Source organism: Nerophis ophidion, linkage group LG25, assembly GCF_033978795.1.
Source record: "Nerophis ophidion isolate RoL-2023_Sa linkage group LG25, RoL_Noph_v1.0, whole genome shotgun sequence".
Classification (NCBI taxonomy): Eukaryota; Metazoa; Chordata; class Actinopteri; order Syngnathiformes; family Syngnathidae; genus Nerophis; species Nerophis ophidion.
The window spans coordinates 38,947,065-38,964,909 of record NC_084635.1 but is presented as its reverse complement, the minus strand read 5'-3'; the positions used below and the strand labels follow the sequence as shown (position 1 = coordinate 38,964,909).

Below are 17,845 nucleotides of genomic sequence, written 5' to 3'. Positions count from 1 at the left end.
TAACCCCTCTGCCACCGTGAAGCCCAAATAAAATCTATTATTATTGAACACTTCCCCCTGGTGGTGAAACTGCAAAACCACGGCCACAGAAGAGCAGCATCTCATTTGTACGTGTGAAGTTACAAAAGTGACACATTTCGAGACAAATTTGTGTGCTCTTGTTGGTTCCAGGTTATGAACATTTCACCTTTTTCCCTTTTGCTACACTTGTGCAAGCTTTGCTCTGTTTTTCTTTTTAGCTCAATAGCTAGTCAGGGCCACACCTGGCTATTTTGAGGCCCTGAGCAGAATTTTATTTCAAGGGCACCATTACAAAAAAACTCACTTTTTTGAAACAAATTTGATACTTTTTTCATCACACTTGAATTAAATTTGATGCATGTTTTGTTCTAAAACTTAAAAAATGGTGCAACATCCCGAATGTAAGATATTTAAAATGTGAATTTGAAAATGTTTCTGATGCAGCAAACAGGATGTTGTGTTTCAAAAGAGCAGCACTAAAGTTGCAATGTTGATGGAAATGTACTATATTCTTATCAGTGACGGAGCAGGAATGGGATGGGAATAGATTTGTGGTAAAATCATTCATTAATTGACATTTTGCATGCGCTTTTTCACACAAAATGGCTCTATGGATTGCGGGGTCCTACACACGGTGCAGAAATGGCATATAGGGAGGGGCGGCCCTGAGTAGAGTGAGTTTCGGGTGGGGGCCACAGTTTGGGGTGTGTTTACCTATAAGTGTGTTTGTATTATCATGTTAGACCCGCTCGACATCCATTGCTTTCAGTCCCCTAGAGGGGAGGGGGGGGTTGCCCACATATGTGGTCCTCTCCAAGGTTCTCATAGTCATCATTGTCACTGACGTCCCACTGGGTGTGAGTTCTTCTTGCCCATATGTGGGTTCTTCCGAGGATGTTGTAGTGGTTTGTGCAGCCCTTTGGGACACTTGTGATTTAAGGCTATACAAATAAACATTGATTGATTAAATGATTTTGTTCATAGCTTTATTTTTGTCACATTCTGATTGCATCAATGGTGAGTTTTTCCTTTGGATTTGAAGGTCTTAATGAGCGGGCAGCACAGTGGTACAGGGGTTAGTGCGTGTGCCTCACAACACGAAGGTTATGAGTTCAATCCTGGGCTCGGCATCTTTCTGTGTGGAGTTTGCATGTTCTCCCTGTGACTGCGTGGGTTCCCTTTCCTCCCACCTCCAAAGACATGCACCTGGAGATAGGCCCCTCCCACCTCCAAAGACATGCACCTGGAGATAGGCCCCTCCCACCTCCAAATACATGCACCTGGAGATAGGCCCCTCCCACCTCCAAAGACATGCACCTGGGGATAGGCCCCTCCCACCTCCAAAGACATGCACCTGGGGATAGGCCCCTCCCACCTCCAAAGACATGCACCTGGGGATAGGCCCCTCCCACCTCCAAAGACATGCACCTGGGGATAGTTTGATTGGCAACACTAAATGGTCCCTAGTGTGTGAATGTCGTCTGTCTGTGTTGGCCCTATGATGAGGTGGTGACTTGTCCAGGGTGTACGCTGCCTTCCGCCTGAGTGCCGCTGAAATAGGCTCCAGCACCCCCCCTCAACCCCACATCCCCCGAGACCCCGAAAGGGACAAGCGGTAGAAAATGGATGGTCTTAATGAGCCCAGAATCAAACAAGTTGTATTGACATGGACCTATAAAAGCCACAATGTCACTTTATAAAGATAAAGAAACATGATGTATAATTCACATGACCTGTACTGCTACTGTCCACTTGACCTTGTTTAGGAAGTGAGAAAGTTCCACGTTGAGAGAGGCTTGTGTTTTCGTTCTTTGACACACATTCCGTGCAGAAGGCCCAGGCAGCCATCATGTCATGACAACAACTAAATCGATGTCTTTCTACTTGTATTAAAAGTGGCAGATGTGCGATACACCCCAGCGAATGTATGGATCTGACAGACAGACTGATGTATGAATGTATGCATCTGACAGACAGACTGACAGAGAAGACTGTGAGCATGGATTTAGTCTATTCCGCCCCGTGCAGGATGTGATCACATTCACTGCAGTTGTTCATCAATGTTCATCCACACATGGAGAAATCACGGCACGTAAGCGATGATATTACGGACTTTTGATCCCTCAGGCGATACTGCATCAAAAACCCACATCAGTGTGTAAAGGACATCACTACATGGGCTCAAGAACACTTCATAAAACCACTGTCAGTAACTACAGCCGGTGAGCTACATCTGTAAGTGCAAGTTAAAACTCTACTATGCAAAGCGAAAGCCATTTATCAACAACACCCAGGAACGCCGTCGGCTTGGCTGGGCCCGAGCTCATCTAAGATGGACTGATGCAAAGTGGAAAGGTGTTCTGTGGTCTGACGAGTCCACATTTTAAATTATATTTGGAAACTGTGGAAGTGGTGTCCTCCGGAACAAAGAGGAAAATAACCATCCGGACTGTTATAGGTGCAAAGTGTAAAAGCCAGCATGTGTGATGGTATGGGGGTGTATTAGTGCCCAAAGCATGGGTAACTTACACATCTGTGAAGGCACCATTAATGCTGAAAGGTACATACAGGTTTTGGAGCAACATATTCCGCCCGATTGTAGCTGAGATAGGCGCCAGCGCCCCCCGCGACCCCGAAAGGGAATAAGCGGTAGAAAATGGATGGATGGATATGTTAGTGGGTTGTACTTGTTTAGCGCTTTCCTACCTTCAAGGTACTCAAAGCGCTTTGACACTACTTCCACATTCCCCCATTCACACACTGATGGAGGAAGCTGCCATGCAAGGCGCTAACCAGCACCCATCTTGCTCAGGACACAACGGACATGACGAGGTTGGTACTAGGTGGGGATTGAACCAGGGACCTCGGGTTGCGCACGGCCACTATTCCACTGCGCCACTCCGTCTCTACCAACCTCTTTTGGTGGTCTCTTTGACACATACATGTTCCATGTAATGTACCACATTATTTTTACGTTTTTTTTTGTAGATAAATTACTAACATTATTATTGAAAATGTAACGTCAAATTTTATAATATGCCTGCAAATAACTCAGGAAACGCTTCCCATTTGGCTACTATATCCTGTAGCCCCACCTCCTCGGGTAATATGCTTCCTTGCTATCCACACGGGACAATTAAGTAAGTAATAAGTAAGTAAGTACGTAAGTATTGCTTTAGTTATGAAAAATGTAGCGGCTTCCAGTCCCAAATTGACGTTATTTCATTAAAGGCCTACTGAAAACCCACTACTACCCACCACGCAGTCTGATTTTTTATATATCAATGATGAAATATTAACTTTGCAACACATGCTAATACGGCCTTTTTACTTTACTAAATTGCAATTTTAAATTTCCCGGGAGTTTTTTCTTGAAAACGTAGCGTAATGATGACGTGTACGCTTGACGTCACGGGCTGTTAGGAACATGAGCGCTGGGCACACACCCAGCTAAAAGTTGTCTGCTTTAACGGCGTAATTACACAGTATTTTGGAAATCTGTGTTGCTGAATCTTTTGCAATTTGTTCAATTAATATTGGAGAAGTCAAAGTAGAAAGACGGAGTTGGGAAGCTTTAGCCTTTAGCCACACAAACACACGGTGATTCTTTGTTTAAAATTCACGGAGGTGAAACTTTACTATGGATCAGAGCAGACATGGATCCGAACCGAATGTCGGTGAGAAAATTGTTGTTAAAAAGTCGCTTCTTACCGGAGATCAGCTGAGCTTGTGCCGCCCATACAGCTGCCGTCGACTTCCCTGAGACACTGCCCGTCAACGTACACTTCCGACTATCAGGTACTGTTAAACTCACTAAAACACTAGCAACATAATAGAAAGATAAGGGATTTCCCAGAATTATCCTAGTAAATGTCTCTAAAAACATATGAATCCGTCTCAATGGAATCGCGTTTTTTCTTTTTTTTTCTAGTCCGTCGCTATCAATATCCTCAAACACGAATCTTTCATCCTCGCTCAAATTAATGGGGGAATTGTCGTTTTCTCGGTCCGAATAGCTCTTTTTGTTGGAGGCTCCCATTAAAATCAATGTGAATATGTGAGGCGCCATCAACATGTGACGTCATCGCCTGCGACTTCCGTTGTCATCCAAGCAACATTATCATGGACGCTCTTACTTATTTCAGCAAAACAATACCAAGCCAAGTGTTACAACAGCGTGGCTTCATAGTAAAAGAGTAGTGGTACTTTCCTGGACTGCCTCCCATGGAAAATGTGTGGCACATTATGAAGCGTAAAATACGACAGTGGAGACCCCGGACTGTTGAAGGACTGAAGCTCTACATAAAACAAGAATGGGAAAGAATTCCACTTTCAAAGCTTCAACAATTAGTTTCCTCAGTTCCCAAACATTTATTGAGTGTTGTTAAAAGAAAAGGTGATGTAACACAGTGGTGAACATGCCCTTTCCCAACTACTTTGGCACGTGTTGCAGCCGGGAAATTCTAAGTTAATGATTATTTGCAAAAAAAAAATAAAGTTTATGAGTTTGAACATCAAATATGTTGTCTTTGTAGCATATTCAACTGAATATGGGTTGGAAATGATTTGCAAATCATTGTATTCCGTTTATATTTACATCTAACACAATTTGCCAACTCATATGGAAACGGGGTTTCAGGAAGGAGGAGACCATTGCTACATGATCATTACAGCAAGAGTGGAGGTAATGTTGTGTCTCCACAGGAGGTCAAGGAAATATGGAGCACATCAACACAGAAAAGTCTTGGCTGCACTAAACAACTTTTCTACTCTGCCTTGCACTTGGAATGACTTCAAAATCAACACTTTTTGAATAACATTGAGTGCCACTTCTGTGATTAACTACATTCCTCCATCCAGCTCTGATCAGTTACTGAAAAGAAAACTAGCTTTATTGAATAAAATTTTTGAAGGCGGCGTGGCGCGGTTGGGAGAGTGGCCTTGCCAGTAAGCTGAGGGTTGCTGGTTCGATCCCCACCTTCTGCCAACCTCGTCACATCCGTTGTGTCCTTGAGCAAGACACTTCACCCTTGCTCCTGATGGGTGGTGCTTAGGGCCTTGCATGGCAGCTCCCGCTAAGAATGTGTGTGTGAATGGGTGAATGTGGAAATCGTGTCAAATAAGGCTGGGCGATATATGTATGTGCTGGATATATGGCAGGTTTGTCTCTGTGCGATATAGAAGATGACTACATGGTGATATTGGAGGATACCTTCTCACGCAGTTGCTTTTAGCTGCGGGCATTACACTACAGCAGGGGTCGCCAACCTAAAATGTTGAAAGAGCCATATTGGACCAAAAATACAAAAACAAATCCGTCTAGAGCCCCAAAAAAATAAAAGCCATATTACACGCCGCATTGATGCAGTAATTCCTGCAAAAGGATTCCCAAAGGTGTCCATCTTCACCAGGGTGTCCAAACTTTTTCCACAGAGGGCCGCACACGAAAAAATTTAAGCATGCGGGGACCATTTTGATATTTTTCCTTTTCAAACCATAACAAAATATATGGATTTGTTTTTTTTTATCCTTAAGGCTGGGGAGCATAGAGGGTCTCACTCACTAAAATGTTAAAAATAAGTCAAATTATTATTTTTTTTTATTTTTTTAATGCTTACAGTAAATCTCTATATCAACTTGAGGTTGATATAAAGTAAAACAAATAAGGTTTTATGCCTTTTCTGTCAAAGACAACTTTGTTTTTTATAGTAAAACTGAAATATGCAGTATTTAGATAGATAAATAGTACTTTATTGATTCCTTCAGGAGAGTTCCTTTATTTAGCTATTACAGCCCTCAGAAATCAATAATGCAGGACACCATTGGTTCTAATTATTTAATATTTTTGAGGAATCACATTGGAAAGTTTAATAAAATCCTACTAAATATATTTGAGATCCGAAAGGTTCCCCACTCATAAAGTGATGCATTTTTATTATTTTTTATTTTTTTAACTTTTTACACTTAAATTTCAAGATCAACTTCCGATATATCTGTCGATTTTAAGTTTGTTTTATGCTCTTATGTCAAAACTTGATGTTTTTATATGGCAACCACACAACGTATGCAATATTTTTTCCACATAAAACATTTTAAAGTGATAATTTTTAAGTAATAATTGTTTTTTTTGAGCAATGGAAAAAAAAGAAAATAAAGACAAAATGAAAAAAAAAACTGCCTGCATGGCAGATTTTTGTCAACATTGCCACGTTTTGTCATTAAATTCACCTCATTCCACTTAAAAAAAAAATGTTTTTTTAATATTTTTGCAATACTATCAATTTTGCAATTTTTGCAGAATGTGTGGTGGGCCGGTAAACGATTAGCTGCGGGCCGCACTTTGGACACCCCTGATCTACACAGTCCAAACATATGAAACCTTCACTGACTATGTTATACCTTCTACACTATGAACTATGACAACCTTTTGTTGGCTATTTGTGCACTCACATATGATATCTCCAGGAGGACAAGTTGTGTCTGCACAGCCAGATTATCTGCCAAGGACGAGCTAACACGAGGACCGGACTAACCCAAACATCTGGCTGGACTTGACATTCTTATCCACCTACAACTTAGGGAGGAAACAACGCTGTTGATAACATCTAACATGTCTATCTAGAAGTAGTCCTTTTTCCACACCTGACACTTATTAGTGATTAGTATTTGAAGGAGTGGACTGCTCTCTAGTGGTGAGAGGTGGTAATGTCTGAGAGGGTAATGTTTGTGTATGGCAGCGGTTCTCAAATGGGGGTACGCGTACCCCTGGGGGTACTTGAAGGTATGCCAAGGGGTACGTGAGATTTTTTAAAAATAGCAGCAATTCAAAAATCTTTTATAAATATATTTATTGAATAATACTTCAACAAAATATGACTGTAAGTTCATAAACTGTGAAAAAGAAATACAACAATGCAATATTCGGTGTTGACAGCTAGATGTTTTAGTGGACATGTTCCATAAATATTGATGTTAAAGATTTATCATTTTGTGAAGAAATGTTTAGAATGAAGTTGATGAATCCAGATGGATCTCTATTACAATCCCCAAAGAGGGCACATTAAGTTGATGATTACTTCTATGTGGAGAAATCTTTATTTATGATTGAATCACTTGTTTATTTTTCAACAAGTTTTTTAGTTATTTTTATACCTGTTTTTATAAATAGTTCAAGAAAGACCACTACAAATACAATATTTTGCACTGTTATATATGGGGCGGTTTAGCTCCGTTGGTAGAGTGGCCGTGCCAGCAACTTGAGGGTTGCAGGTTCGATTCCCGCTTCTGCCAACCTAGTCACTGCTGTTGTGTCCTTGGGCAAGACACTTTACCCACCTGCTCCCAGTGCCACCCACACTGGTTTAAATGTAACTTAGATATTGGGTTTCACTATGTAAAGCGCTTTGAGTCACTAGAGAAAAAGCGCTATATAAATATAATTCACTTCACTTCACTTCACTATACAATTTCATAAATCAGACACTGATGACATAGTGCGGTATTTTACTTCTTTATCTCTTTTTTTCAACCAGAAATGCTTTGCACCCATTAGGGGGTACTTGAATTAAAAACATGTTCAAAGGGGGTACATCACTGAAAAAAGGTTGAGAACCACTGGAGTAGGGCACCGACGCATGAAGCTCGTCTAAAATAACTTCAAAAAAATCCATTCTGCTTCTAAATTGTATAACTTTTAAAACTATCTTTGCCAAACTACAACTGAGCTTTTGTGCAAAAATGGAACCTGGATAAAAAAAAGACCACCAATCCAATATATTGTGTCTCTGCTTAAAAAAAAAACTCATTCAGTTTAATCAAATCAAATCTCGACAAACAAAATAAATATTGACCATCTAAAAGTGAAGTTTATTACAGTTGTAAGGTCCGGTCGAGAGGTTTATCTTCATGCTACTTTGCTACTCTTCTTGCTCATTCCTTTCAAATATTCTCACACATTCATCTTTTGTCCAAATATTTACTGAGTCAGCTAGCATCCTCGCCTCCACCCGCAGAGACAACGGCCTTCTTCACACTGTCTTCCCAAAGTTTGCCCATATAGGAGCTGGATCTGAATCAAGCTAGCTTAGCAGTTATCTTAGCAAGCCTGCTCCTGGCTGCAGTGTACTTGTCATAATGGAAGTCATTATGAACTCAGGGGAGCATCTCCACACTGTTTGGAAACAATAATAGACTACCTTCACACTGATGGACAAACTAGCCCACATCAGATTTGTTTCCATCTGAATGTGTTCTTTAACAGACTCTGATATAAACACGCACACGCTCCAATGTGGCCCCAATGTGGCCTTAATGTGGCCCCAACGAGACTTGCACGCACAGTTCCCGTAAAGTGAAAACAAAGGCGCAATGTTTGTTTGCTCTTGAATGGGATTGTGCTGAAAATCTGAATATCCACTAGGGTATTAATAAAGTACTTCTGATTTTGATTCTGAAGTTAATAAATGAAAATAAAAGGATATACATATACACATATATATATATATATATATATATATATATATATATACATATATATTGTGTGATACATGTGGGAGGACTCTTATCTTTGTATGGCTGTTTAGTGGATTTATTTATAAATAGACAACAAACAAATGGGATAAAACTGCTATGATATGAATAAGCTCTGCTTCTTCCTACTCCTTTTCGGACATACTGTAATAAAAGAACTGGAAATATGTGACGTATATTACGTCGTAGCTGTATGCCTGTTCCAAGTACACTGACACCAACCAAAGCCAACCAAGTAGAGGAAAGACGGACATCAGCTTTATTTTTCAACTCACTTACGTAAAGCAGGTAAACAATCTAGGTAACATGTAAACAAACACACCACAGCGTCAATTCTGCTCCTTCAACAATCGCTATTTCTTTGGAATCCAAATATATATTCATATATTACATATAGACTATTATTTCAGCACTACTGAGCAGTGATGCACTAAAAATGTGCCTGCCAAAAAAGACTTTGTTGTGAAATATTGACTTCTGCTGGCGGGCTGCGTCTTTTACCGCGCACACGAGTGACGCAGCTCACCCAAAGATGAGCACAAAGTCACGTTTGAAAAGATAAATTGGGACTACGTCTTGACATGGTCTGAGTCTGCTGCAAAAAAGATCAGATTTGAAGCCATTGGAGCGTTTAGACTGGCTAAAAAAAAATCAGATCTGTGTCTGAGGGCAAAAACTACTAGATTTGGTGTGCAGTGTAAACAGCTGCTAGCCACTCGTCAGCCGGGGCACTAAAAATAGTGTCAGTCAGACGGGATCGTTGTTTATGATACTTTTTCACAAAAATACCCTGGATGGGCACATCCCTACTGTGCAGCTACTCCCATGACACTTAGCGTCTTTGCTTACTTTCCACTGGCAGTGGCTACAAGGTATGACGTCACAAGGGAGCACACACAAAACATGGATTCCTTGTACTGTAATTGGCAGCTACCGTATTTCCTTGAATTGCCGCCGGGGCGCTAATTAATTTAAAACCTCTTCTCACTCCGGCGCTTACCAAAGGCATGCGGTAAATTTAGGCCTGCACTTATAAAATTGAGTGTGATGTAAGGATACCACCATGAAAAGCGCATTTAATAAAAAAACGTTACTATAGTCCTACCTTTACTTATAAATGAAGTCCATGCGCAGTTCCTTCTGATCAAAAGCATCAATAACTTGTTCATAGAAGTCTTCCTTATCTTTCTTCAGTTTTAAAAGTCTCTCTGTCTCGATGTAGATCTTCCTTTGTTACCTCCTGCTTCGATTGAAAGTCCAGTTTAGAAAACTGTTTTATTTTAAATATGTAATCCTCCATGTTAAAAGTGCAAGCGAGAGGAAAAAATTAACAATGGCTGCTCACTCTTGCTGCTTGTTGTCACTTCTTCTGCAGCCGAGTAGTCGCAAGAAGGATCACTAGCGCCCTCTACCACCAGGAGGCGGGAGTCATTTAATGACTCATATTTGACACACGCAGCTACGGTATATTAATAAAACATAGCTGCTTACTGTTCTTTTTAGCATATTCATTAGCTTGGACCTTAAATCCTACTGAATAGCTCTTAATCTTCTTCCCTTTATGCGATTTCAAATGATTGAAATCAGCCTCCTCCATTTTGAAAATGATGACAGGTGAAGTGTCACTCGTGACGTGACGAGTTTGACCCGGTGGAAATTCTAGGCATATGCTAATTATTTTGCGAAACGAGTTTGATCCGGCGGAAATTCTAGACATGCACCAATAAAAATAATATTTTGCGAAACGAGTTTGATCCGGCGTTAATCCTGAGCCGGCGGTAATGCTAAGCATGCGCTAATTATTTTGCGAAACGAGTTTGACCCGGCAATAATTCTAGGCAGGCGCATACTATATACCCGGCGGCAATTCAAGGAAATACGGTAAATAACTTTGTATCCGAAATTAATCAACCAAGACATCAAACAGATTCATTTCTGTAAACAAAAAGGGAACTTAAATAAATATTGAAGATATTTGCCCGTGTTGATGGGCTCATATTGCCCATCTTATTTGAAGCTGAAACACTCCCACATTTGGCTTCATATTCCATGTAAGTAAAGAAAGGTGCACTCACAGAAGTTTCCGGGCGGTTGCAGACTGTGCTTGGTCAGGGCACACCAGCCCACGGGGAAGATGTCTCTGGAGTCGAAGGGGCACCAGTAGTCAAAGGCTCCTCGCCAGCCGTCAAACATGACAAAGATCTCCGGGCCTTTGACCTCGCCCACTGTGGCGGGACAAATCAGGTAGGGGTTCTTCCTGTCCACAGCTTCCAGCTTCATTCCAGCTTGGAAGTAATTCTCCACGGGGCAAGCGGGTTCCTGCACAAACACATGAAGTCATGCCCACATTAGAGTTGGAAGAAAAGAGTACTCAGACTGTCAGTGCTGACCAGACCTTCTTAAAGGAAGAAGCTGGTGCCATCTCTGCCCCACTCAGCGTCCGCAGGAGGAACATCGGCCAGGAGGAAGCGTTCATCCTGAAACCTGAACACAAGTTTACTCTGCAGTGGAACCTCGTTTACCAAACCTGCCACTCGCAAACTTCACCCACTTTTGCATATCTGTGTGTGCGTCCATGAGGACCTTTTCCAACAATTAACTGGAAGTGGATTGTACTTTTGAAATATTTATTATTGAAGCAACATGGTGGTTAGATTAGAACATTTTTGTGACTTCTGATCATTTGTGAGAGCGCCAAAGAGCCCAGTTTAGACTGCTGTTGTAGTTGTTTTGTCCTGTGAATAAAGAGTAAGGTCATTAATCATGTGTGTGTGACATAGAATACTGTATAGCAGTGGTCTCCAACCACCGGTCTAGGGACCAGTACTGCGCCGTGATGCAATTGCTACCAGGCCGCACAGAAACATCAATTAAATGATAAAATACTGCATTTTCTCTGACTTAACGTTGGTATGTTCCACTTAACTCACCAATAACTTGTTAATAAATGTATAGTACAACTACTTTGTTATAGTAGATTAATAAACACACAGATTGTCTTATTTAGTGATGTCTCACCTAGTGTTGTCTCACCCAGTGCTGTCTCACCTCGTGTTGTCTCACCTAGTGCTGTCTCACCTAGTGTTGTCTCACCCAGTGCTGTCTCACCTCGTGTTGTCTCACCTAGTGCTGTCTCACCTAGTGTTGTCTCTCCTAGTGTTGTCTCACCCAGTGTTGTCTCACCTAGTGTTGTCTCACCTAGTGTTGTCTCACCTAGTGTTGTCTCACCTAGTGTTGTCTCTCCTAGTGTTGTCTCACCCAGTGTTGTCTCACCTAGTGTTGTCTCTCCTAGTGTTGTCTCACCTAGTGTTGTCTCACCTAGTGTTGTCTCTCCTAGTGTTGTCTCACCTAGTGTTGTCTCACCTAGTGTTGTCTCTCCTGATGTTGTCTCACCTAGTGTTGTCTCACCTAGTGTTGTCTCTCCTGATGTTGTCTCACCTAGTGTTGTCTCACCTAGTGTTGTCTCACCCAGTGTTGTCTCACCTAGTGTTGTCTCACCTAGTGTTGTCTCACCCAGTGTTGTCTCACCTAGCGTTGGCTCTCCTAGTGTTGTCTCACCTTGTGTTGTCTCACTTAGTGTTGTCTCTCCTAGTGTTGTCTCACCTAGTGTTGTCTAACCTAGTGTTGTCTCTCCTAGTGTTGTCTCTCCTGGTGTTGTCTCACCTTGTGTTGTCTCACCTAGTGTTGGCTCTCCTAGTGTTGTCTCACCTTGTGTTGTCTCACTTAGTGTTGTCTCTCCTAGTGTTGTCTCACCTAGTGTTGTCTAACCTAGTGTTGTCTCTCCTAGTGTTGTCTCTCCTGGTGTTGTCTCACCTTGTGTTGTCTCACCTAGCGTTGTCTCAGCTTGTGTTGTCTCACCTGGTGTTGTCTCACCTAGTGTTGTCTCTCCTGGTGTTGTCTCACCTTGTGTTGTCTCACCTAGTGTTGTCTCACCTAATGTTGTCTCACCTAATGCTGTCTTACCTAGCGGGGGCTGCAGCATGTCCCCCGTCCTCTCACAGGTCCCTATGGGTTGGATGTCAGAGGAGTCCACCAGTCTCCAGAAGTCGTTGGTGTTGTCACTGCCATCCAGGCGCAGACGCAGGCGAGTACCCATCATGCCCATCACCGTGGCGATGCACACAGAGTTGGCGTTGCGAGGGTCGCGAGCCTCAAGCTTCATGCCCGCCTTAAAGTCATTGGAGGGGGGGGTCCTGGACTGCAGGGGACACCCAGAAGGTCAATTGTCAGCAGGGGACACACAGCCGTCTATGGAGAACTCTCACCACACACCTGCTTGAAACACGTGGGGGAGGCGGCCACAGTGGACGTTTCTCTCAGGTAGTCTTCCCAACTGAAGGGCTCTGGCAACACAACACAACAACAACACAGTGTTCACAACCTTGTTACCAACACACACACAACACAACAAAAGGCAACAAGACAGTGTTCACAACCTTTTTACCAACGCACACAACACAATAAAAGGCAACAAGACAGTGTTCACAACCTTGTTACCAACACACACACACACACAACACAAGACAACAAGACAGTGTTCACAACCTTGTTACCAACATACACACAACACAACACAAGGCAACAAGACAGTGTTCACAACATTGTTACCAACACACACATACAACACAACACAGCAACAAGACAGTGTTCACAACCTTGTTACCAACACACACACAACACAACACAACAACAACACAGTGTTCACAACCGTGTTACCAACACACACACAACACAACACAAGGCAACAAGACAGTGTTCACAACCTTGTTACCAACACACACACACACAACACAAGACAACAAGACAGTGTTCACAACCTTGTTACCAACACACACACAACACAACACAAGGCAACAAGACAGTGTTCACAACATTGTTACCAACACACACACACACAACACAACACAACAACAAGACAGTGTTCACAACCTTGTTACCAACATACACACAACACAACACAACAACAACACAGTGTTCACAACCGTGTTACCAACACACACACAACACAACACAGGACAACAAGACAGTGTTCACAAAACACACACAACCCAACACAGGACAACAACACAGTGTTCACAACCTTGTTACCAACACACACACAACACAACACAACACAACAACAACACAGTGTTCACAACCTTGTTACCAACACACACACAACACAACACAAGGCAACAAGACAGTGTTCACAACATTGTTACCAACACACACACACAACACAACACAACAACAAGACAGTGTTCACAACCTTGTTACCAACATACACACAACACAACACAACAACAACACAGTGTTCACAACCGTGTTACCAACACACACACAACACAACACAGGACAACAAGACAGTGTTCACAAAACACACACAACACAACACAGGACAACAACACAGTGTTCACAACCTTGTTACCAACACACACACAACACAACACAACAACAACACAGTGTTCACAACCTTGTTACCAACACACACACAACACAACACAGGACAAGAAGACAGTGTTCACAACCTTGTTACCAACACAGCACAGGACAACAAGACAGTGTTCACAACCTTGTTACCAACACACACACAACACAACACAGGACAAGAAGACAGTGTTCACAACCTTGTTACCAACACAGCACAGGACAACAAGACAGTGTTCACAACCTTGTTACCAACACACACACAACACAACACAGGACAACAAGACAGTGTTCACAACCTTGTTACCAACACATACACAACACAACACAAGGCAACAAGACAGTGTTCACAACCTTGGATACATGGATGATACAGCAGAGGATTGGGAGAATGTCATGTGGTCAGATGAAACCAAAATATAACTTTTTGGTATAAACTCGACTCCTCGTGTTTGGAGGAAGAAGAACACTGAGTTGCATCCCAAGAACACCACACCTACTGTGAAGCATGGGGGTGGAAACATCATGCATTGGGGCTGTTTTTCTGCTAAGGGGACAGGACGATTGATCCGTGTTAAGGAAAGAATGAATGGGGCCATGTATCGTGAGATTTGGAGCCAAAACCTCCTTCCATCAGTGAGAGCTTTGAATGGTTGACCAAATACTTATTTTCCACCATCATTTACAAATAAATTCTTTAAAATTCCTACAATGTGAATTCCTGGATTTTTTTTCACATTCTGTCTCTCACAGTTGAAGTGTACCTATGATGAAAATGACAGACCTCTGTCATCATTTTAAGTGGGAGAACTTGCACAATCGCTGGCTGACTTAATACTTTTTTGCCCCACTGTATATTTATGTCGAGTCTTTATTTTGGGTACTTACATACGGTGACTGAGTGTTTTGGCATTTTAAGGCCATCTGCATTTTTTATGCTACATATTAACTGTTCTGAAGGTTTTCATATTTATGTAATTGTTCCTTTAGTTCTAAAAATAGGAGATCGTTTTTGTTAAGTGTTTGATTATTACTATTTATTTCTATTTCATACGTGTTGTTTGGAAAGGTAAAATGTGTTTCTTTAAGTTGTTTAATCGTTGCTATGGCTTCGGTTGCAATGGTTTCTGGTTGCTATGGTTACGGGCAGTTCCGTTTCCCAACACGTTAAACAAAGTGTTAAAAGAGTCCCGGCATTAACAAGCAACGTAGCGTGGGTAATACTACACAGGAGATAGTTCACCACGGTTGCAGTTCAGAGAAATAACCAACAGTTAACTACCTGTTTGAGTGTGTTATAATGACAGTTTATAAGTTGCACTCGTTAAAGTTTAGGGCGTTTGGACACTCACGTTGCCAGTAGATGGGACGGGTGTGCTAACCGCAGCTCGCACGTATGTTTGTTTGCTGCACAGTGACTTCACGAACGGCAGGTTTAGTTAAGTTTGTTAAAAAGACCCTCTCCCCTGTGACTGTTTACTATTTGGAGAGTGTGGAACATTATAAAGAGTTTAGTTGTGTGCTATCGTGGCTACATTACTGCGAGGGAAGTGGACAGCGCGAGTTGGGGAGGAGTGTATGAGTGTAATTAATGTGTGTTTATTATTGTCTGGTTATTGTATGTTTATGTGGTGTATATAGTAAATTGTTCAACTATATAAGCCGTCGCCTCTCAATCTCTCTTAGACTAGATCAGGGGTGCCCATTACGTCGATCGCGAGCTACCAGTCGACCGGGGGGGGTGTGTCAGTCGATCTCCAGCCAGGCTTTTAAAAAAAATAGACCTAAAAATTTGTGATCATCAATCTTCACCAAGACGTCACTTAAATGACATTCACGGTACCGGAGGGTCTTGTGAGATGACGCTGGCTGCTGCAAGATCATTATTATGAAAATATGACCGAGAGGAAGGCGAGAAACACTTTTTATTTCAACAGACTCTCGCGCCGTACCTTCCGTCAAAACTCTAAAGGCCGACTGCACATTTCCTATCTTCACAATAAAAGCACTGCTTCATGCTGCCTGCGCTAACTAAATACAGAGTCTCGGAAAACTGGCGTGCACAAGCGATCCCTCAGAAAGCTGGCGTGCACATCACTTGTGCACGCCAGCTTTCCGAGACTCTTATTTTGTTAGCGCAGGCAGCATGAAGCAGGGCTTTTATTGTGAATATAGGAAATGTGCAGTCGGCCTTTAGAGTTTTGACGGAAGGGACGGCGCGAAAGTCTGTTGAAATAAAAAGTGTTTCTCGCCTTCCTCTCTGTCATTTTTTCATAATAATGAACTGGCAGCAGCCAGCGTCATCTCACAAGACCCTCGGGTGCCGTGAATGTCAATCAAGCAAGCTACGGAATTTGCCGCCAATGTTTTTCTTGTAAAGTGTATGGAAGCTGGATGAATTAGATGCCAAAAACCAACCACTTTCATGTGGTATTGTACAGAAAGGACAACTTTTTTTCTCCTCCATTTGAAAATGTGGGCGTTATCATCATTACTGTCTGATTCCAATCAATGCAAGTCATCAGAATCAGGTAATACACCAACTTATATTCTTGTCTTTGTGAAAGAAAGACATCTATATGTGTTACACATGCTTGTATTATCATTAAACACATTTAACTTGTTTACAAAAATGTCTCTTTCATAAATAAATAAATATAAATGATATACATAAATGAGGTAGATCCCCTCGAGTTGGTCAATTGAAAAGTAGCTCGCCTGCAGAAAAATTGTGGGCACCCCTGGACTAGATTTATTGGGTAAATAGTGAATAATTGGAGCATCCCCCCAAGGTAAAGTACAGTCCTTTACAGGCTCCTGTACATTAACGTTTTTTTTATTAAATGTGCTTTTCATGATGGTTTCCTTACATCACACTCAAATTTATAAGCGCAGGCCTAAATTTACCACATGCCTTTGGTAAGCGCCGGAGTGAAATGAGGTTTTAAATTGATTAACGCCCCGGCGGCAATTCAAGGAAATACGGTAAATGTAGAAGAAGTACTCACCATTAGATTTGTCCAGCACAGAAGTGCTGCCGATATTACTGGGCCTCTCCTTCTTTTCTTCTTTCTGGTCTGAAACCAAAAGACATTAGCGACACGCATTAGCATGAAAAAATGTGCACTTGTAAACCGAGCACCGGAATGTTTTAGTACTGGTTCCTAATTGGATCAGTTGAAGAGAATTCCGGACTAATGAACGTCTATCAGTACTTTTTAATGGAGCTGACTCAGTTGTGACACAGCCACCTTTGACCGCCCACTTCCCAGTACTAAGTACACGGAGGTAAACACAGTCCTTTGGCAAAAACTGCATCTAAATGCAGAAAGGGGTGGAAAATTGTGTCATGTGACTAAGATGATGTCATTGAGGGGAAATTCCCACAATTTCCAGTAAATTCCCATACATGTACTGCTCGCCTGTGTATCGGCTGGGGACATATCTGCGCTGCTGATCCGCCTCCGCTTGGGATGGTTTCCTGCTGGCTCCGCTGTGAACGGGACTCTCGCTGCTGTGTTGGATCCGCTTTGGACTGGACTCTCGCGACTGTGTTGGATCCATTATGGATTGAACTTTCACAGTATCATGTTGAACTTTCACAGTATCATGTTAGACCCGCTCGACATCCATTGCTTTCCTCCTCTCCAAGGTTCTCATAGTCATCATTGTCACCGACGTCCCACTGGGTCATTATTTTCACCGATGTCCCACTGGGTGTGAGTTTTCCTTGCCCTTATGTGGGCCTACCGAGGATGTCGTAGTGGTTTGTGCAGCCCTTTGAGACACTAGTGATTTAGGGCTATATAAGTAAACATTGATTGATTGATTGATTGATTGATTGAAATAAATTTAAGTAGTCATAGTTTTACATGTCCTACATTTCCAG

At 42.1% G+C, this 17,845-nt stretch overlaps 1 protein-coding gene across 2 annotated transcripts in view; it reads right to left on the bottom strand.

The window, feature by feature from the left end:
• The window catches only part of scml2 (Scm polycomb group protein like 2), a 71,802-nt gene that overhangs the window by 41,745 nt on the left and 12,212 nt on the right, over window positions 1-17,845 (bottom strand). For both annotated transcript variants that reach the window (XM_061886934.1, XM_061886935.1), the window contains exons 3-7: window positions 16,965-17,033; window positions 12,823-12,893; window positions 12,514-12,748; window positions 10,946-11,034; window positions 10,626-10,869 (exon numbers count right to left, since the gene is read on the bottom strand). In XM_061886934.1, the coding sequence (XP_061742918.1) occupies window positions 10,626-10,869; window positions 10,946-11,034; window positions 12,514-12,748; window positions 12,823-12,893; window positions 16,965-17,033 (708 nt within the window). The remainder of the gene's footprint in view (window positions 1-10,625; window positions 10,870-10,945; window positions 11,035-12,513; window positions 12,749-12,822; window positions 12,894-16,964; window positions 17,034-17,845) is intronic.